The sequence below is a fragment of the Melanerpes formicivorus genome, unplaced genomic scaffold, assembly GCF_026170545.1.
Source record: "Melanerpes formicivorus ecotype bairdi unplaced genomic scaffold, bMelFor1.0.p_v2 SCAF_10, whole genome shotgun sequence".
Lineage (NCBI taxonomy): Eukaryota > Metazoa > Chordata > Aves > Piciformes > Picidae > Melanerpes > Melanerpes formicivorus.
The window spans coordinates 6,790,703-6,811,338 of NW_027142362.1; the positions used below are offsets into that span (position 1 = coordinate 6,790,703).

The 20,636-nt window shown below is 48.6% G+C and overlaps 2 protein-coding genes across 2 annotated transcripts in view; both read left to right on the forward strand.

The window, feature by feature from the left end:
• Positions 1–20,636, forward strand: part of CEMIP (cell migration inducing hyaluronidase 1) — a 122,262-nt gene that overhangs the window by 24,813 nt on the left and 76,813 nt on the right. The window lies entirely within an intron of this gene.
• Positions 1–20,636, forward strand: part of CEMIP2 (cell migration inducing hyaluronidase 2) — a gene marked incomplete at its 5' end in the record, with an annotated part of 54,936 nt that overhangs the window by 24,411 nt on the left and 9,889 nt on the right. The window contains 2 exons of the mRNA XM_068144336.1: positions 5,039–5,247; positions 19,799–19,981. Coding sequence (XP_068000437.1) covers positions 5,039–5,247; positions 19,799–19,981 — 392 coding nt within the window. The remainder of the gene's footprint in view (positions 1–5,038; positions 5,248–19,798; positions 19,982–20,636) is intronic.

The window sequence follows — 20,636 nt, forward strand, 5'->3', positions numbered from 1 at the left end:
GAAACAGTGACTCCTGCATCGCTGCTGAGCTGAGCCCTAGAGAGTCAGCCTAGGGATGGGCCACTTGGCATGCAACAGTGAGATGCAAGCCCTCCAGCTAACATTGCAGGAAAACCCTTTCTGTAAAAGTGCCTAGATTCAGTGAATTCCTTTCTGCTTGGTTCCTTCCATTCCCTTTTCATGCTCCTCTTCTCCTGGATGTAAGTTGCTCAGGAAAGGAAATGCCTGGGGAAAACCAATTTCTCTGGCAGTGCTTCTAGGTCCAAAACATCCTGGGGACAGACTTCCCTGAGGTTGTTTTAATCTCGCAGCTTAGCTGTTCCCACCTTCCTATGGTTGGTTTATGTTCCTTCCTCCTCACAGTCTCCAAGAAACATCATGTGGTGTCCAAGCCCTTCCTTCATCAGGGAGCACTAAGAAATGCCTCATGCTTTGGCTCCAGTGCTGCCTTTCACTACCAAAGAAGGATTCTGGGACCAGTTTGACATAATGACATTCACACAAACAAGAACTATCAGGTTTGCCCTCCCCTTTTGACTCTGGAGGCTGTAGGGTTACTGTTGTTGTCCAAACAAGACCAGCCCCTTTGATTTTTGATGGCAGCTGAAACTCCTATGTTGTGATGTAAATACAGTGAGGCTTTGGGGAAGAACACTAAATACAGGAAGACTCACAGGGAAATCACAGGAGCTGGCAGCTTTGCATCTTCTGGCAATCTCTCAGAGTCAGACAGTCTCTGTCAGCAGGGCACTAAGGGCCTTGGTGTCCTGCCAGCCTGGCTCTCAGCTGTTACAAAGGTCAGTGAGAGAAGAAAAATGTAGAGAGAAGCTCATCCCATAGTGCTCTCCATGTAGGTGGGTGAGATTTCAATGGCACTGAACTGGAGGCTCCTCAACAGCTGCATTACTTGTTAAAATGTAAATGACTTCTGATTTTCACATAAATGATCAGAGCAGTGCCTTGGCTCCCACTGCCACTTGAAGTCTGTGTAGTTGCTGCTTCCTTGAAGGCTTCACAGCAGCTCGTAGGGTGAGGCTGTGAAGCTTCTCTGGTTTTGGTATTAGCCTTTATTAAAACAAGCAGAGTTTTTGGCAGCGTGTGCTGTTTCCTTTTGCAAGCTTACAAGGTGTTAGAGAGTCAGAAGGGTCTGCCACACAGCTACATTAGTGTCAGCTCTGAATGAGCAACAAATGAATGCCTTAGGGAATGCTGCTGGGTTTTCACCAGTTCACTTAGTCAGAGCCTTCCTGCAGGTGGCCGCGACAGGAATTATCCCACTCCTGTTAGGTTTGGCAGTCAATGCTTGCAATTGTGCTGACCCTGCATCACCTGCAGCTGCTGTGTGCCCACTACCTATGGAGCTGGTTTTGGTACTGGTGCTTCTAAAGGCAAAGCAAGCAAGAGAGAGTGAGGGATGCTTTTCTAACCACAGGCAAAGCTGCACAGTCCCAGGGTATCTGCTTGAGGATAGGTAGCACCTCGTGGACTGGGAAGAAGGAGAAGCCTGCAAGAGACTTGTCAGCACTTTGGACAAAGAGGTCCAGGTTTAATCCCTGGTGTACACCAATGGAACACCAAAGCAGTTTTGCTCATGTTAATGATGTCCTAGGACATTCTAATTGATCTTAGAGAAAGAAAGATTTGTGTTTTCTTTTCACTCCAAAGGAATTTTCAAGTTTTCACTTGGAATTTCATAGCCAGAATGTTTTGCCCAGGGAAACTAACCTTCCTTGAGCAGCCAACCAGAAGGGTATGTTCTGAGCTTCTCATTTTCAAGGTATTTTTGCCTGACCTTGACAGCTGACAGCACAGCAGGACAAAGGCAACGGTAAAGGAAGCAGAAATCAAACCTTTTCTCAGAACCCAGGGTTTTCTATTCCAGTACTTTGCCTGTGGCTTATCTCCATACTGGCTATGCAGTTGGGTAGCAGATCCCTCATGAATTGTAAAAGGCCTTATCTTCTCACTTTCACAATCTACTTGGGAAAATTGCCATGTAAGCACAGGGAAATCTGACACATCTCTTCAGCATGAAGTGTTAAGCAGCTAAAATGACAACTATGCCCATTAACCATCCAGGCAAGCAGAAAGATCGTGGTTTAGAATGTTTTAACTAGCTCTTCTTCTCCTACTACATTAAGCTGTCACCACTTCTCATGTTTTAAAGTATCTTTGTGACCCACTTTCTTCCCAAACATTTTGATAGAGCTAACTCAAAATTATGGAGGTGTTGCTAAGGAAGATGGTTTGTTCATTCTAGAACAAATTCTCTTGTTACTCTTCTTCTCTCTCCTGCAAAGACAGACATGAGGAAGAAATGTGATGAAGGCTTTTCAGGTTCAGTCTGAAGGGAGCAACAGTGCTACAGAGTAAAGGCTGAGCAAGAGAGAGGCTGTGCTGTGTTGTGGCATCCTGAGAGCAGTGTGCTGGCACAGTGATGCTTCACCTACCTGGGGCCAGTGGAGCTCAAAGAGTTCTTTTTGCTTTATTCATTGATGTCAGTGGAAATTAAAAGCAGCCTGTTGAAGGGTGGCCTCTCTGAGGTTTTGCTCTCTGAGGTCTTGACTGCAGTCCTGAAGGGGTAGCAAAACCCAAATAACTAGGACTACCCTGAGCCAGCATCACAGCTGGGAGGTCAGGATTTCATGGGCAGAAGGTGGATTTCCCTCTAGTCCCTTGTTCCCTCAGCTGACAGGTGAGGCCCAGAGAAAGGGTTGGATGGGAAAATGTGTGATGCTGCTTCCTGTGCAGCTTGGTGTGCTCAAGAAGGACCAAGCCACCAGGACTGTTGCTCCAGATCTGAGCCCAGCTGCTGCAGGAAGCATCTCAGCTAGTCCTCCACTCCCAATCAGAGCATTTAGATCACTAAGTGACCTGGGCAAAAGGAGTCTCCTCTTGCAGAATCTAGATTGCTTGGCCAGGGCATTTACCTACTGTGGCCTCCTGTAGTGATAAACACTTTGCAAAATCCACCAGGTGTGCTGTTGCCTGCCTGTGGGTCTGCCAGTCACATCCATGGTGGCTTGCAGGTCTTGGCTTATTCTGTCATTGATGGGTGTCACTTTGCAGCAAGAGCACAACAGCTCTCTGCTTGCTGAAGACATATTAGAAGGAAGCAATGTCAGAGTATAGAGTGCTAGGGCAGAAACATTTGCCTTTTATGCAGAAAGACACAAGTGAGTAGTTATTTTGCAGTATCAGAGTTCATTCCAACCATTCTTTGTCAGGAGGTGCTGTTTTGATCGAGAATACAGTGATGGGATTTCAGCTCCAAAGGGACCTTACTGATCACCTGCTCTGATCTCAGCACTTCTCCATCCAGGTGGGGACAAATGAGATTGAAAAGTGGTTCACTGCATTGCACATCACTGACCTTCCAGTCATGGCTTGAATGTGAAGGGAAAATGGGTTTCCCTCCTTGGTTCCACAGATGAAAGAGGCCTTTTATCAGTCTGTAAAAATAATTTAACCTTCTTTGATCCATGGAGAATGACCAAATGGGCTGCTGCTCAGAGAGTGTTTGGAGTGAATTACTTCATCAATAGTTTGGGCTATCAGGAAAAGAAAAACCTGTTTATTGCAGTTCTGGGATCCACTCTAATCTTTAAGGCTCTGCAGATACCATTCAGGATTGGTTCTCATGATGAAAGTGCAGTGGTGTGAAAGGAGGAATGGACTGACTATCCAGGAGAATTTGCAGCCACTTTTGCTTTGCTTCTTTGATATGAGGCTCACTTTAACTTGAGCACTCAGCATGAGGTTGTGGAATTCAGAGGTGAGGTGAGGGATAAGCAGAGATGGCCTGCCTTGGAGGTCTTGAGGAGTTCAGTCTCAACACCAGGAGCAGGCACGAGCTCAGGGTCCTTCTGAGGACAAAACAGGAGCTGTGAGCTGAGCTGGTTACAATAAGCCCATCTAGAAACCAGTGAGAGACAGCCTGGTCTTGCAGAGCTTTCAGTCTGCATAGACGAGTGGAAAAGAAGCAGATGTGGAGATGTGAGGGGCCGGCCTCCCACAGCCCTGCATTAGAAGGAGAGATGGAGTCTTGCCCTCTCTGCTAGTCTTGGCCACGCTTGTGTCCTTACCTGCAGTACTCCAATCCATTAGGGGAATGCTGTCAGCATCCTGATCTACTGCAAAGGCAGAAATGGAGTCTAAAAATCATTTGTCTGGATGGATGCTCCTGTAGAAGCTTAGGCACCTCTGAGCCAACAAGGACTTCTATGGTTTAAGTTCTTAATGCAGAGAGCACTATCCTACACTGTAGGACAGTCAAGGAAGCAGGATTAGAGCTGTCCTCACCTGTCCTGGCTGCATTTGAAGCTCTTCAGGGAGTGTGACAAGCTGTCTGCTACAGCCTTGGAGCTTCATGTGGGGAGAAGGCAGGTGAACAGCATGCATTCATCCTCAAAAATAACGTTCACCATGTGAATTGGCCTTCAGTTGAGTGATAGCAGGGCAGGAAAACAAGAGTGTAGTTTGGTAAGTGGTCAGTAGTCTGTGCACAGAGGAGCTCTCTTGGAGCCTGTGGAACAAAGTGTTTAGTCTGTAAGGTCATACAGTTAGGCCATCAACTTTTAGCCCCTGGAATTTCAGCCTAGGCTGCTACTTGAGAGCAAAGATGTGGATTCCATTAGATAGCTGGACATAACCCAAAGCCCACTGAAAAGAACTTCAGAACCTTCTGTTTTCCCAGTGGAATATACTGGTTTCAAAAGTACAGTGGTTTGAATTCATACAGAGGAATTACTCTGCAATATTTCCTTGATTATTATTCCCCCTTAAGGTTGTGAACAGTGGACATTTTTATGGCACTGTACAATTCCTATCTGACTCCATGGTGTCCCCCTGAATGGCTGCAGATGCTCTCTCTGTTTTACCTCTTTACCTCAACTGGCAATGTTTCCCTGGCTTTCCAAACGTTCTGAGCTCCTTATTGGCAAAAACTGATTTACAGGCAAGGATGATCAAATGCACATGTTATTGCTGAGCCTGGCCGGGTTAATGGATGCCTTTGTCATTTTCCTTTCACCCTCAGCTTTACATCCAGGCCAGACACCCTGAGAACCTGACCTTATCCATTGCCAGAGCAGCATACCAGTCCCATCCCCTGAGGCTACGAGGCGTGAACAGAGCAGCACCCTACCAGCAGTACCAGCCCGTCGTCATGCTGGAGCAGGCTTATATCATCCAGTGGGATGGCAGAGCACCTGAGGACCTTATCCTGTACCCCATCAACTTCAACAGGTACTGCCCTATGCTGCTAGGAAAGGTCTGGAGCTTTCAAATGCCTCTGCAGGGTTTTTTTTCTGAGAGAGAGAGGAGCAAGGTGTTAATGGCTGGCACTTACTGATGCAAAGAGGTGCTTCTGCTTTCCCTTTAGAGCAGCTCTCCTGATGTGGAGAAACCTTTCTCTTTCCAGAAAGTTTTGAAATAGAATCCAAGTAAGTCCTGGCCTGCTGTCCCTGAAATCCCTCCAGAAGGGCCCTGGCTCTTGTTGCTTTGTTTGTACTCGTTGCTGCACACATCATTTATCTCCCACATATATAAAGTGCAGAAATCCATCAGTGTGTGCAGAGAGCTTTGCATCTCCTGCAATCCAAACAGCACTGCAGTCACTCTTCCTTTTTACATCACTTTCTACACTCCTAGGGCCCAGTACAGCAAAACTGTAGGCTGTGCTGTGTTTATTTCCTCTGTATACAAGCAGAGTCTATCCATTTTAGACACTGCTTTTCCCCTTTGCACTGCTTCATTTTTTACAGTTTCCTTTATGGGTTTGTGCTGCTGGAAGGTTTCCAGAGAAGGGCAACAAAGCTGGGCAGGGGTCTGGAGCACAGCCCTGTGAGGAGAGGCTGAGGGAGCTGAGATTGTTTAGCCTGGAGAAGAGGAGGTTCAAGGGAAACCTTATTGCTCTCTACAACTACCTGAAGGGAGGTTGTAGCCAGGTGGGGGTTGGTCTCTTCTCCCAGGCAAGCAGCCCCAGAACAAGAGGACACAGTCTCAAGCTGTGCCAGGGGAGGTTTAGGCTGGATGTTAGGAAGAAATTCTTCCCAGGAAGAGAGATTGTCCATTGGAATGTGCTGCCCAGGGAGGTGGTGGAGTCACCATCCCTGGAATTGTCTAGGAAGAGACTGGATGAGGCACTTGGTGCCATGGTTTAGTTGATTAGATGGTATTGGGTGATAGGTTGGACTCGATGATCTCGGAGGTTTTTTCCAACCTGGTTAATTCTGTATTCTGTATTCTGAGTCCTGTTCTTCTTACTTTAATGAAGCTACTCATGCACTGCAGCAGTGAGTTGTTAGGAGAGAGTCCTGCAATCCAGCCAGCTTAGCAGCCGCAGACATTGCCATGGTTTGCACAGGTGGAGGTGCTGCAAGAGGGGAGCACCACAAAACCAACCTGGCCATCACCTTGTGCTCTGCAGCTTCTGTGCCTCCTCAGCTTTGATAAAAGCACAATGTGCTACAAGGGCAGAGGCATGCAAATCAGCTTTCCATGATTACACACAGCCCAGCCACATGCAGGCTCAGGTTTGCTAAGCAGGTTTTAGGCAGCTGACAAGAAGGAAGTGAGAGGCACTGAGGACATGAGGCAGCACGTACTGCTGGTGAATCTGGCAGGCTCCCAGGTCTGTTATCCCTCCAAAGCCCACACTCAGCCACTGCTGCTCCAGCAGAGTGTCACTGCTGTGGCTGTAGTTTAGGCTAGTTTCAGCAACAGCTCAAGCACTATTTGCATGCCCTGAACTTTGGAGCTGAAGAAATTTTGGGGAAAATGCTGTCCTTAGTTGTCATGATGAGGTCCCACAGGCATGTAGTTGAGAAGGTCAATGGTTCCTGTTTCTACACACCCATTAGAGCAAGTGAGACACCTTGATTGAAAGACACAGGGACTGTAGGACCATGAGCAGGTCACTGGAGGAGCAGAGCTCGGACACTCTTGTCACAGAGGAGTTGCTGGCATTACATGTGTCCAGTTCTGGGCCCCTCAGTTTAGGAAGGAGGTTGACTTGCTGGAAGGTGTCCAGAGAAGGGCAACAAAGCTGGTGAGGGGCTTGGAACACAGCCCTGTGAGGAGAGGCTGAGGGAGCTGGGGCTGCTTAGCCTGGAGAAGAGGAGACTCAGGGGTGACCTTATTGCTCTCTACAACTACCTTAAGGGAGGTTGTAGACAGACAGATGTTGGTCTCTTCTCCCAGGCAACCAGCACCAGAACAAGAGGACACAGTCTTAAGCTGTGCCAGGGGAGGTTTAGGCTCGAGGTTAGGAGGAAGTTTTACACAGAGAGAGTGATTGCCCATTGGAATGGGCTGCCTGAGGAAGTGATGGAGTCACCATCACCGGAGGTGTTCAGGAGGAGACTTGACAGGGTGCTTGGTTGCATGGTTTAGTTGGTTGGGTGGTGTTAGATGATGGCTTGGACACGATGATCTTGAAGGTCTCTTCCGGTCTGGTCTGGTCTGGTCTGGTCTGGTCTATTCTATTCTATTCTATTCTATTCTATTCTATTCTATTCTATTCTACATCTCTGCTTTCTGCAGTAAGAGGTCTTTGTGCACCTCAAGGAAGAGGAGAACCCATCAGACACCCACAGACAAGCTGAGCTTTGCAATTATTGCCTCTTACAACGAGCAGCTATTTCCTTGTGACTGCAGAGCCAAGTGAGGCAGCTGCTGGTTACTCTCTCACTGCGCCAGTTGAGACTTGCCAGAGCTTTGGCCCATGGTGTTCAAGCACAGGTTCAGATTTGAAGGCAACATTTGGGGTTTGTTTTGGTAAAACCCAGCTTGAAATTTAGCTCTTTGTAAAGCAGCAACTTAACTACATTTTACCACTGCAAACCACAGCGTGGTTGTGGTTCTCTTTGTCTTGTGTGAAACCAGTTACTGGGACAGGGCAAAGGCTTGCAGGTTTCTCTGCTCCAGAAAAAAGTTGGCAAGGTTTGTGTTTTGGAGAGCTACAGACATGAATGATACTGTGACAAAGGAAAACCACATTTCTGCTCCACTTCATTTAGAGCATCTTGCTAAGAATTAATTGGGAATGAAATGTGTGGCTGCTCTGTGTACACCTCAAGTATGCTGGCTGCTGACTAATGTGAGGGCTGAGGCTGATGCAATGGCCTTGGTGAAGTGTCCACTGCATGCAGAACCATGGAGGAATGGGATTCCTGTTGAAGGGTAAAGGCTATGCAGAGACATCTGGACAGGTTAACTCTATGGTCTGAGGTCAAGGAAATGAAGTTTAACAAGACCAAGTGCTGGGTCCTGCACTTTGGTCACAGCAACCCCAAGCAATGATACAGACTTGGGACAGTGGCTGGAAAGCAGCCTGGTGGAAAGGGATCTGGGGGTGCTGGTGGGTGGCTCAGTGTGCTCAGGTAGCCAAGAAGGCCAAGGGCATCCTGGCCTGGATCAAAACCAGCATGTCCAGCAGGAGTAGGGCAGTGATGGTGCCCCTGTACTGGGCACTGGTGAGGCCACAGCTTGAGTACTGAGTTCAGTTCTGGGCACCACAGTATGGGAAAGACATTGAGGTGCTGGAGGGTGCCCAGAGAAGATCAAGGAGGCTGGAGAGGGGTTTGGAGGGCATCCTACAAGGAGCAGCTGAGGGAGCTGGGGTTGTTTAGCCTGGAGAAGAGAAGGCTGAGAGGAGATCTCATTGCTCCTGTTGAAAGGAGGTTGGAGTGAGGCTGGTGTTGATCTCTTTTCCCAAGTAACCAGCAATAGGATGTGAGGAAATGGGTTTGAGTTGTGCCAGGGGAGGGTTAGATTCTCTAGTGAGAGAGAGGTGAGGGGTTGGAACAGGCTGCCCAGGGAGGTGGTGGAGTCCCCATCCCTGGAGCTATTCAAGAAGCTGTAGATGTGGTGCTCCAGGACATGGTTTAGTGGTCACAGTGGTTGGGTTATGGTTGGACTTGGTGATCCTGCAGGTCTTTTCCAGCCTTAGTTGTTCTGATTCTATAAAGGAACTGAGGTGCTAAGGAGGATTTAGCAATCTGAAGGAAAACAAGAGCCTGCCTAAGCAGTTCCATGTCTGACCTTCATTAAATGCTGGATTCCAATCCTTTCTGGAATGGAAGCAATCTCAGATTGTGGAGCCCAGGGTAATCAGAGTTAGAAAATCAAGGAAGACTTTTACCTGTCTCAAGTGGCTTTGTGTTTAGTTTGCTCTTTTGAATTGCAAAACATGGAGTATCCTGCCAAAAAGGGAAAAAGAGAGAGAGCTTTTTACCATGGCAACATCTGTGCAGGATAGGTGGTGCAAACAAAAAGGATGCTTCCTGAACTCTAACAGCAGCCTTCTAGGATGAATATTTCCAGCCATAACCTGAGAGAACAATGAAGCTGGTTTTGTTCTTCATAGAATCAATAAGGTTGGAAAAGACCTCAGAGATCATCAAGTCCAACCTGTCACCCAACACCTCCTGACAACTAAACCATGGCTTCAAGTGCTACATCCAATCCTTTTTTGAACACCTCCAGGGATGGGGACTCCACCACCTCCCTGGGCAGCACATTCCAATGGCCAATTACTCTTTCTGGAAAGAACTTTCTCCTCACCTCCAGCCTAAACTTCCCCTGGGTGCAGCTTGAGACTGTGTCCTCTTGTTCTGGTGCTGGGTGCCTGGGAGAAGAGACCAACCCCCACCTGGCTACAACCTCCCTTCAGGTAGTTGCAGACAGCAATGAGGTCTCCCCTGAGCCTCCTCTTCCCCAGGCTAAGCAATCCCAGCTCCCTCAGCCTCTCCTCACAGGGCTTGTGCTCGAGACCTCTCCCCAGCTTTGTTGCCCGTCTCTGGACACGTTCAAGTGTCTCAGTTAAGGGCCCCAGAACTGGACACAGTTCTTGTCACTGTCCAGTGATGGATGGAGGCTCTTGCAGCCAGGCAGCCCTCATGCTTCTGGAGCCCTTTGCACTGTGCTGGCTAAAGGGAGGTCAGAGGGGAAATAAGGAATTTGACAGGGAGATGTGTTCCAGGATTTGGATTTCTCTGGAGGTCAGGCACAGCACTGATGCTGAATGCTCACAGGGTTAACACTTTGCCTGCCACTGAAGCACTGCAGGAAGCAGCCCTGCCAGTTCAGGTGTCTGTGAAGGGCCTGGAATGTCCAGATTCCTGGGGTGGGGATGGATTCACATGACTCAGCTGAAACTGGCAGCGCTGCTTTCTGCCAGCTGCGAATCTGGGCCAGTCAGTTCAGAGGCACTGCTAGGGTGGATTTACCCAGCGGAGAAGGACACCAGTTACAGCGCAGGACCTGTGTCCTCCTTGCACTCATCCCAGCTGTGTTTAGAGGCATTCCTCAGCTCCTTCACTTCCATCAAAACATGTAGATAAACCAAACTAATCTGCTGCATCTCCCCTTGCTGCCATCTGCAACCATCTGGTGCAGATGAGCTCTTTAAGGCACCCGGCTTCCTTTCCAGTGCTCATTTGCATTCCTCGGGGCAGCTGTGTCCCTAGCTGGCTGATGGGCAGAGGTAAGGCTGTGGAGGAGACCTGTAGGCTGCTGGGAACGTTGCTGTCTCAGCTGAGAAGCCTCTTTCAGCTACAGATAGGGCTGGCAGGCTAATGGCTGTGAGTTTCCCTGGGAGGATGAGAAGGCAGCTGGGTATTGATGCTTCTGGAAAGAGGTAATGCAGGACAAGTAACTTCTAAAGTTTTGGCAAGTGAACAGAAGGAGAGTGCCAGCTGGAATTTGAATGACTAGGAGTGAAGTGTTCCTCAGAGCCAGTGCAGATCTGCTGAGGGTTGCTCTTGTCAGGCACAGAGTGTGTGCAAAGCCTTCATGAATGGAGACCTCAGGCTCTTCTCTGTGCACTTCATTTCTTTGTTGGAGTGGTTTGCCCCTGCTCAGAGCTGTTTGTATGCTTTCTTGGGTTTTATTTGAATGGGAATTATCTGTGAGACTGAGTTAAGAGCTTTCCTCAAAATCAGTGTCCTGAAGTGCAAGGGCCTGCTGCAGGCATCAAGCTTGTTCCAAGAGGAGTGAAAGCATGGCAAGCCAGGAGAAGAGGATGCAAAACAATATGTTTGCAGCCAAGCCTGTCCTTTCAGGTGCTGGCAAACAGTAAAAAGATTGGCACTTTACACAGTAAGCAAAGTCAGAAGTGAAGTCCTTCAATTTAATGACCTGGGCTTTGTGCCTGTGCAAATGTTCTAATCACAGCAGCAGCAGCTCAGGCCAATGGTATTATCAAAGCAGAGTGCTGCTCAGCAAACCAGCCAGGCTGCTTTCTGCTATCAGCACATCTACAGATAAGAGTTACATCTCCTCAAAGCACATATCTGAAGTATAGTGTAATAAGTTGTGCTGCTGAAGCAGCCTGAGAAGCAGTGGCAATTAGATTAAGCATTCCTTCTTTTGAATGAGCACAGGCAGATAGCCTCAGAGTTGGCCTGTTAAGGCTCAGAGGGAAGGGTTTTCCCATGTTAGGGCTCTCTCTGCTGTGGTTTAACAGAAGGGCTTCAGGGAAATGTGAGCAGCTCCCAGTGCAAGGAGGGTGGGTTCTGTAGGTAGATTGCCACAGCCCTGTGAGCAGGGGCTGCCCTTGGTACTGCACCTCTGCTGGCAGATGCTGGCTTTGAGGACAGCTCAGGGCAGCCTTCCCCAGGCTCTCTTTATCAGCGCCCTCTCAGCTTCACCTGGAGGGGTACACTGAGGCTCATATTTCTTTGGTGCCTCATTGCAGGAGTTGGATCCTTGTGACAGCTGACTTAAAAAAGAAAACAATGTCAGGGAAGGGCCAAATTTCTTGTCAGCAGCAAGCATCAAGGGCAGGTGTCCATGTGTGTGCCTGGGCACACGGCCAGCCTCTCCCCTTCTGTGGTGTTTGTGCAGGGACAGGCACAGGTGCACTGCTCAGCTCCTGGGTTTGCTAGGCTGCAGTTCTGCACTAGGGTCTGTTGGCAGATTCATTGGTGAATAATCTGAATGATCTGAACACTTGAGAGCCTGGAATGAGCTTGTGTCTGAATTCTTCACTAAAACCTGTGGAGCTTTTGGCTGCTGGGTGATATGAAGCCTTTAGGATGCTGCAACCCATCCAAAAGTGGAGATGTCAGTGCAAGCAAACTCATGCAGCTCATGTCTGCACTGAGGCTCTGGGGGACTTGTTCTGTTTGTGTTTGTCAGGGCTGTGCAGTAGGTGCTCCTCCTGCAGCTCTTACTCAGTGCCAGCCTGATTCATACTTTCGACTGCTTGTCATTTTTGTGATTAAATTCCATAGCAGTGATAAGGTCTGGAGGAAAACAAAGATAAGAAGACAAGGCTAGAATGTGCTTGTTGAAGACTTGCCCAGTTTATGGATATTTCCTAATTATTTTTCCCCCCTAAATGAGCTTTTTCCTCTTGCTTCCCAGATTGATGAATGCACAGGAAGGCAAAATTAGTATTTCAAAGCAGGGCTATCAGTTTAAGGCTGTGACTGCTTTCTTGTCCTTGCAAGTAAAGGAGTTCTGACCTCTGTCCCCAGATCTGGATGCAATACAAGCAACACCAGCACTATTTCCAACAATAATAAGGAAAGCACTGCTTGAGTTTCACAGGCTGTCCCTCCTGATAGCATCTGTAACACAGAGTTGATGATCAGTTGATGATCAAGCTGCACCAGGGGAGGTTCAGGCTGGATGTTAGGGAGAAGTTCTTCACAGAAAGAGAGATTGGCTATTGGAATGTGCTGCCCAGGGAGGTGGTGGAGTCACCATCACTGGGGGTGTTTAGGAAGAGCCTGGATGGGGTGCTTGGTGCCATGGTTTAGTTGATTAGATGGTGTTGGGTGTAGGTTGGACTCGATGATCTCAAAGGTCTTTTCCAACCTGGTTAATTCTGATTCTAATCTGCACAACACAGAAGTCAGCAGATAGATTTGAACTCCCTTCTGTCAACTTAATTCCCTTCAATACCCACAGGTCAGCCTGTGGAGAAAAGCCACAAGGTTTTGTGAGGTTTTTTCAGTTAGAAAGAAGCTCAAACAGTTACCAGAAGACCAGGCACCAGGTTGCACCATTTTAGCAGAGCTGGGCCAAAGTGGGTGCTGATGTTGCTGTTTCTGAGTGATCCTAAAGCCCCATCTTTGCCTGCCCACCTTCATCCCTTGCTGCTCTCTGCCCTGCCTGGCTTGTGCTTTCAGCTGGCCTGATGGCAGTGGCCAGGATTAACAAGGTGGCTCTGAGCAGAGATATCCTTTCTGATCTAATCTATTTACAGCACGAATCAGAGCAACCTGAGCATCAGACAGTCTCCAGATGCCTGTGGCAAGCCAGGCTGCTTGTCACCCTGAAACCTGACACATCCAACCTGGAGGCTTTTTGTTGCTTTCACCCTTCTTCTGGCCCATGGAGTGAGATATGGGGCTCCTCAGAGCCACCAGCCTCTCCTGACCTGATGGCACCACATCAGGAAAATACAAAATCCACAACAGTCAGCAAGAGAGTATTTGGGAAGAGGGGTGACTTCTCCATGAAAGCATGTAGGGTGGGAAAAAAAGATGCTAGGATGAGGTACTGCATTGAAATGCAGGAAGCTCTCTTTTTTGTGTGTGCTTGAATACAATTGTCTGTGAGCCAAACGCTGGCTGAGTCAGACCCTGCTTTCATGAGTATCACAGCAGAGGTGTACCTCAGGGCTGGGTCCCTTCTTTAGTTTGTTGAGCTTCTCAAAGGCAAATAAAAATAGTTTCTTTTGGCCTAAGGAGGCACATGAGGAAACCCAAGTCCTTCAATTTCCATCCAGAGGTGGCCTGTGCTTTTGTGTTTTCAATAGCATTTCCTGATGGCAGCACTCAGGACAGGCACTGAAAACCCCAGTGCACAGACCTCCAGCTAGTTAGCCTCCTGATCTGTTCCTATCCTCACAGCAAGTGGTCTGCCAGAAGAGTCTGTCCTTAACAATAAGGTCCTGAAAAACTGGCTGGATGTTCCCCCAGCGTTTGTCATTGTGGAAGGTTTAGGGGTGTGAAATGGTCTTGAGCTGCAGGCAGAAAATGAAAACCTGAGATAAAAGGAGGAGTGAGTAACAGCTGCAGAGAGCCAGTGGGAAACTGGTTCAAGAAGGAGTTTGAAGTGGGAGAAAGTGGTAATGATGTGGCCTTTACTCCACTCTCCTCAGCACCTGTGAGAAGCAGGAGTATTTCTGGCTCCATTTCCCCCACCAGTGATGCTGCTTAGAGAGGAGGAGGCTTGTCCTGAAAGCAAGTTCTGTGGCAGAGGAGATTCAGGCCAGGTTGTTGTGAGGTTGGGAGACATTGGTGGAGAGAAAAGGCAGCCATATCCTGCAAAGAGCACTGACCTCCTGGCATTTGCTCTTGGGATGGCTTGGAGGCTGAATGGTGGCTTTGCTTTTTTTGTCTTGCCTGAAGTTCAAAATGCAGCCAGTGAGAGACAACCCTAGCAAGGCAGCATGTGGGGTTTTGTGCTTGTTCCCCATACTATGAGCAGGAAAGTTTCACACTTGTAGCTGTCTCACTCTCTTTGAGAGTTCAGCTCATGTAGATGTTGACCAAAATGTCAGAGGGGTTGTTTTGAGATGTTAGCAATAACATTTGGGGGGGCCTGACTCACTGGATAGAAGCTTCTGGTTTGTCTGAGCTCAAGGAAAAACGAAGTCATTTTCAGTTGTAGTCTGCAGCATTCCCTCATCAGCTTAGCCCAGGTTGTCATCACTGAGATCAGGGAGCCTGGCTGTGCACTTCTGTGGCCACCAGCTACGTCCCACACCATGTCAAGTGATGTGGTGGAGCTGATTTCTAGAATGATATTCATCAGCTTAGAGGTGCCTTTTGCTGGGAGACAGCCAGCACTGACATCCAGCGCAGCCAGCAGCCCCAGCCCTCAGTTTAGGAAAGATTTTGAGTTGCTGGAAGGTGTCCAGAGAAGGGCAACAAAGCTGGAGAGGGGTTTAGAGCACAGCCCCATGAGGAGAGGCTGAGGGAGCTGGGGTTGCTTAGCCTGGAGAAGAGGAGGCTCAGGGGAGACCTTGTTGCTCTCTACAACTACCTGAAGAGATGTTGTAGCCAGGTGGGGGTTGGTCTCTTCTCCCAGGCAACCAGCACCAGAACAAGAGGACACAGTCTCAAGCTGCACCAGGGGAGGTTTAGGCTGGAGGTTAGAAAGGAATTCTTCATAGAGAGATTGATTGGCCATTGGAATGTGCTGCCCAGGGAGGTGGTGGAGTCACCATCACTGGAGGTGTTTAGGAAGAGACTGGATGGGCTGCTTGGCACCATGGTTTAGTTGATTAGATGGTGTTGGGTGATAGGTTGGACTTGAAGATCTCAAAGGTCTTTTCCAACCTGGTCTGGTCTGGTCTGGTCTATCCTATCCTATCCTATCCTATCCTATCCTATCCTATCCTATCCTATCCTATCCTATCCTATCCTATCCTATTTCATTCTATTCCCCCTGGCCCAGGCCTGCTGCTCCATCTGATGTGGGCAAGGGGCATGTTCACAGTGCTGAACAACTGTCGTTTGTCCTCTCCCAGGCAGTGAGTCCCAGATTTGCACTCTTTCTGTGTTCACTGCAGCCAAATCTCATCTCCAAGTTACATGACTCACTTTACATCCCACCACTTGCAGAAGCCTCCCCTCCTTTGCCTGCTCAAGCACATTTCCCTGAGTGCCTTTGCCTTTGGGAGTCTGAGGTCGAGGTGGGGGAATGTTCTGAGGGTTGTAAATGAGGTATGTGTGTGTGGATGTGCAGATCTCTATCTCCACATGGCCAGGAACAGGAAACCTTTTACCTGCTTTTTTTTTTTTCTTTGCCTTCCCCCACCCTTATTTTTTTGCTTTTGCTTATCCCAGCAAGCCTCTTCATTGCCTAAACACAAGAATACTTTTAGAACTGATGCTTTTGCTTCACCTGACAGAGCCAGAACTACAAATGCCAATATCCTGGTGGGGGGAAAAAGAGAAGGAAGAAAAAGGAAAAGAAAAGCTCCTTGGGTTTGTTTTACCCAGCCCTTTCCAGAAGGAAAGGCACAGGGTGAACACATTGATGGAAGTGCAGGGAACACACCTTGGGGACTGGGGACTGGCAGTAACAGAGGAGCAGCAGTGCCAGCTTTTGTATATGCTGGTGGCAGCAGACTCTCAAAGACTTTCCAAGTGGTGTTTGACACTCTTAGGGCCCACTGAACACTGACAGTTTGCTGCTGCATTTTAGCTTTTCTCCTTCAACTGCCAGTTTGAAAGGTATGTTTCTTTTACAAGAACACATAGGAAAATGTTGGTCTGATTAAGAACAAGGATAACAAAAGGAAAGAAGAAAGCCCCTGACTTACAAAATTAACCAGAGACCTTTGAGAACAGTTAATTTGGGGGTGAAAATATCTTAGATAGCTCAGGTTGATTTTCTCCACGCATCAGTATGGCTTTTGCTTAAGCTGACAGCTAATTCCCAAGCCAGGCTTTCACAGAATCACTGAATCATCCAGGTTGGAAAAGACCTCAGAGATCATCAAGTCCAACCTATTATCCAACACCATCTAATCAACTAAACCATGGCACCAAGCACCCCATCAAATCTTTCTTTTGAACACCATCAGGGATGGTGACTCCACCACCTCCCTGGGCAGCACATTCCAATGGCCAATCTCTCTTGTTGGGAAGAACTTTCTCCTCACCTCCAGCCTAAACTTGCCCTGGCACAGCTTGAGACTGTGTCCTCTTGTTCTGGTGCTGGTTGCCTGGGAGAAGAGACCAACCCCCACCTGGCTGCAATCTCCTTTCAGGAAGCTGTAGAGAGCAATAAGGTCTCCCCTGGGCCTCCTCTTCTGCAGGCTAAGCAACTCCCAACTTTCCACCTGGGAATGTTTTTATTTGTTGCTCTTGCAAGAAGCTTCTGTGACTGGAAGTTGAAAGGAACAAGTCCTGTGTGTTGCTGCACTGCACAGCATTTTGTGTGTCTGACTTCTACCCCTTCTGTTTCAAATGGATTTTCCTCTTTATTTGTGCTGTGCTTTAAGCGTAAAGAGTATCTAAAGCTACAGATGTTCCCAGGGCATCTGTAGCAGAGGCCTGAAATGACTCTGAATTCCTCATGTGGGATCTACTTTGAGTTCAGTGTTTTGTCACTAGTGCTGTGTGTGTGCCTAAGCCTCTAGGGCACTGGTGGAGATCCATCTGATGTGATGCTACTGAGAGGGGCAGAACAAGAGAGTTAGGCTGGTTCACATGTATTTATACTTATTCCACCTGAAAGTATCCACCCCAGAGTAGCAGCTGGTAAATGAGACAGAACTGAGAAGTTTAAGCAGAGAAACAAAGCAGAAGTTACAGTTTATTGACCACTCTGAAGAGAGGGAAGGCTTCCTGCACCTGAGATCCAGCCAGGAGGTCCTTGGTGGCCAGGGCAGTGGCTGAGGAGAGCAGACACACATCTGTTTAACTTAGAATGCAATATCCAAGACATCCCATGCCTGATTACTGCTTGTTGCTGCATTTCTCTTCATTATGGCAGTGGCTGGAGAAGAGGCACCTGACCCCCATCCACTGGCCAGCTGCAAGGCAGAGTCCTATGGACCATCCTGCAGCAGTGCTGATGTCTCTCGCTCTGCTCTTTCTGGAGTTGGTGGAGTGCAGTCCAACCACCCAGCCAGGTATTTGACAGGGTGTCCAGAGGATTTTGTGCATACTGAAGAAACAGAACTGAGGTAAAGAGCCAAACAGGAAGCTGTCAAAATAAGACTAAATTAAAGAGCCCACAACCACCCGATTCTCTCCTGGATTCACACAAAGGACAACTTCTACAACCTCCCCTTCTCACGTCTCTTCCCAAGCCCTTTGTTGTGGGAATGTACTTTTTTCCATCTCCTCCTCCCCAGGCTCAGCAGTAGGTGCTTTTCATTTATCTTCTCAATCTCCATATGATTTATTTGAGTGTTTGGCTCAGCCTGCTCGTGTGCGTGCTGGTCGCTGACAGGCCTGTTCCCAAACGCCCTGCAGCGCAAGGTGGCCACAACTGCAGGCTTTTTTCACACTTCCCCCCTCCCCCCCCCCCTTTTTTTTTCACCCTCCAGTTTTCTTTTCTGGTGCCTTTCTTATTCCCCAGGGAGGTGGCAGTCAGTGTAGCGCAGCACCAGTGCAGGCTCCCAGCATCTGAGGGAGACGACAAGTCCTTTCTGTGGCGGTGTCTTCAATGTGCTAACACAACGCAAATCACCCTTATGAAACAGCCAAATGTCTTGGGACTCTGTCCTAAAAATATTCCACAAACATGGCTCTGGTGCACTTCTTTCATTTCCTCCAGTTGGAGGCCAAATCATCTGAAAATATATCCGTTCCTCTAGCCGTGCTGTGTTATGACACAGCTGGAGTTGGTTAAAATCTAGAGGGCAGTATCTGGCTTAAGCTGAGGGGTCTTTGTGCAGCTTTGATTTATTATTCTAGAACAGCCTGTCCCTTCTTCCATCCTGCAGATAGCTTTGTTTTGGTTTAATGAGAAAACCAGAAAGAGGCTGGAATAGCTTTGCTTTTGTGGCTCTCCATGTGTAATGCAAAGTAGAGGTCTAGGCATGGCCTTTCCCCAGATTTCTCTGAGTCAAAGCAGCTTCTCCCTACTTGCTGCTCTGCAGGCAGGATCTTCCTGGACTTTGCAGAAAGAGGGCTGGTGGAGGTGGTATTTTGTCTTTCTCTAAGCCAAATAGATGCTCTTACCTGGTAACCAGGAAACTAGGTAGTTAAAGGAGTACATCTAAAGCCTGGCTGCTTTGGGTAATAGAAGGGGAGGTAACTACAGCACCTCGGTGTGGCACACGGAGCCACCTCACAGGGTGAAAGGAAAAAACACCCCTCAAGATTAATCTTTGTATTCAGTTTTTCCCTTCAAGTGTAACCTTCTTGTGGCTTTCTGTTTTGCACAGGACAGGTGCACCCCTCAGACAGGGAAGGCTGTTGGGATACTCTTCCCATCAGTATCCAAATTGCACCACGGCTGCATCTTTTGGCTCTGAGCCTTGTAAGAAGGATTCTTAGTCTGGAGCCAGTTTTCCTCTCTCTGAGGGTGGTGATGCAAAACCATGGGGGCAGGTTGTTTTTTTTTGGGGGGGTTGGGTGTTGTGTGAGGATTTTTTTGGTTGGTTTGTTTTAGGTGTTTTTTTTTTGGGGGGGTGGGGGGAGGAATATTTTGGACATACCACAATTGTGTTAGACAAGAGTTAAAAGATGATTTAACTTTACCCTTTGTTACTGCAAGCTGAAAGAGCTGGGGAGAGGGAGATTTGATTGGAAACCACGATAATAAACTTCACTGTAAAGTGGAGGAAGCAGAGGTCTCCTTGGACTGTGGCTCTGGTTCAAGGCAGAGATTACTTTCTAATTCCTGAATCTGTGCCCCTGGTGAATGTCTGCTGGCTGCTGGTTCCCTCTGCCTCACCAGCTTTGGGTGATCTAAACCAAGCTGCTGCTGCCTCAAGAGACGTGAGTGGGCCTGTGACTGGCTGTGCCTCAGCCTTATGAGGCAAGGGAGAGGAAATCTCTGGGTTTAAGCCATCCTGGCACCTGACTCAGAGTCCTCTGAGGTCAGCCGGAGTCCCTGGATCAGCCCTTCCTCATAAGCAGCCTCCCTTTCCAGACAAAGCAAAAACTTCTGATTTTCTTTGGCTTTGGGGCTTTGTTGTGGTGTTTGGTTTTTGGTGGTGGTGGTGTTTTTTAGGAGGAAGAGAACCTCCAAGGCCATTTCTTTGTTTTTGCCCGAAGACTGTACTCTTGGCTGCAGACTGCCTCTCCTGTGCTCAAGCCCTGAAGTGCATTTTTTCTCTCCCTCCCCCTGGCTTCTCTTTTGCCGGCAGAGGAGACTGGCTGCGTGTCGCCCTCTGCTACCCTCGGGGAGCCGTTTTCCAGGTGCTGACGGACATCTACCAGCGGCGGACCGGGACGGTGCACAGCGTGCGGCGGTACCTTGCCGCTGCCTCCCGGGCCAGCGCACTCAGCAGCACCGGCGAGCGGCTCTTCTACTTCGACAGAGCCTCCGGGTGAGCCCTGCGTTACCCCTGAGCGGGCAGCCAACCCTTGGCGTCCATTTAGGGTTAGGGTTAGGGCTGGATGTGGCTGTGAGCAACCTGATCTAGTGTGGGGTGTCCCTGCCCATGGCAGAGGGGTTGGAACACGATGATCCTTGAGGTCCCTTCCAATCCTAACAATTCTATGATCATTTCTTACCAGCCCCAGCACCTCCTTTCCCTTTCTCAGAGTTAAAATTCACGCCCATCCATCCTGCATGCTCTTTTCACTCATTTCAGGTCAAAATGAGCTTAGAGGCTGGAATTAGCTGGCATAGGTCAAAGTCTGTATCACCAAGCAGTGATTTGCATTGCACCCCAAAGGGCCATGGAAAGGAGCCCTGTCATGACTACTGCAGCTGCTACACTGAGGCAGTTTGGGAAGTTTCCCTTTTATCGTGTTCCCATGCAGGGAGATTTCAGCCCCTCAGTTCAGAAAGATGTTGACTTGCTGGAACATGTCCAGAGGAGGGCAAAAAAGCTGGGGAGGGGTTTGGAGCACAAGCCCTATGAGGAGAGGCTGAGGGAGCTGGGGCTGCTTAGCCTGGAGAAGAGGAGGCTCAGGGGAGACCTTCTTGCTCTCTACAACTACCTGAAGAGAGGTTGTAGCCAGGTGGGGGTTGGTCTC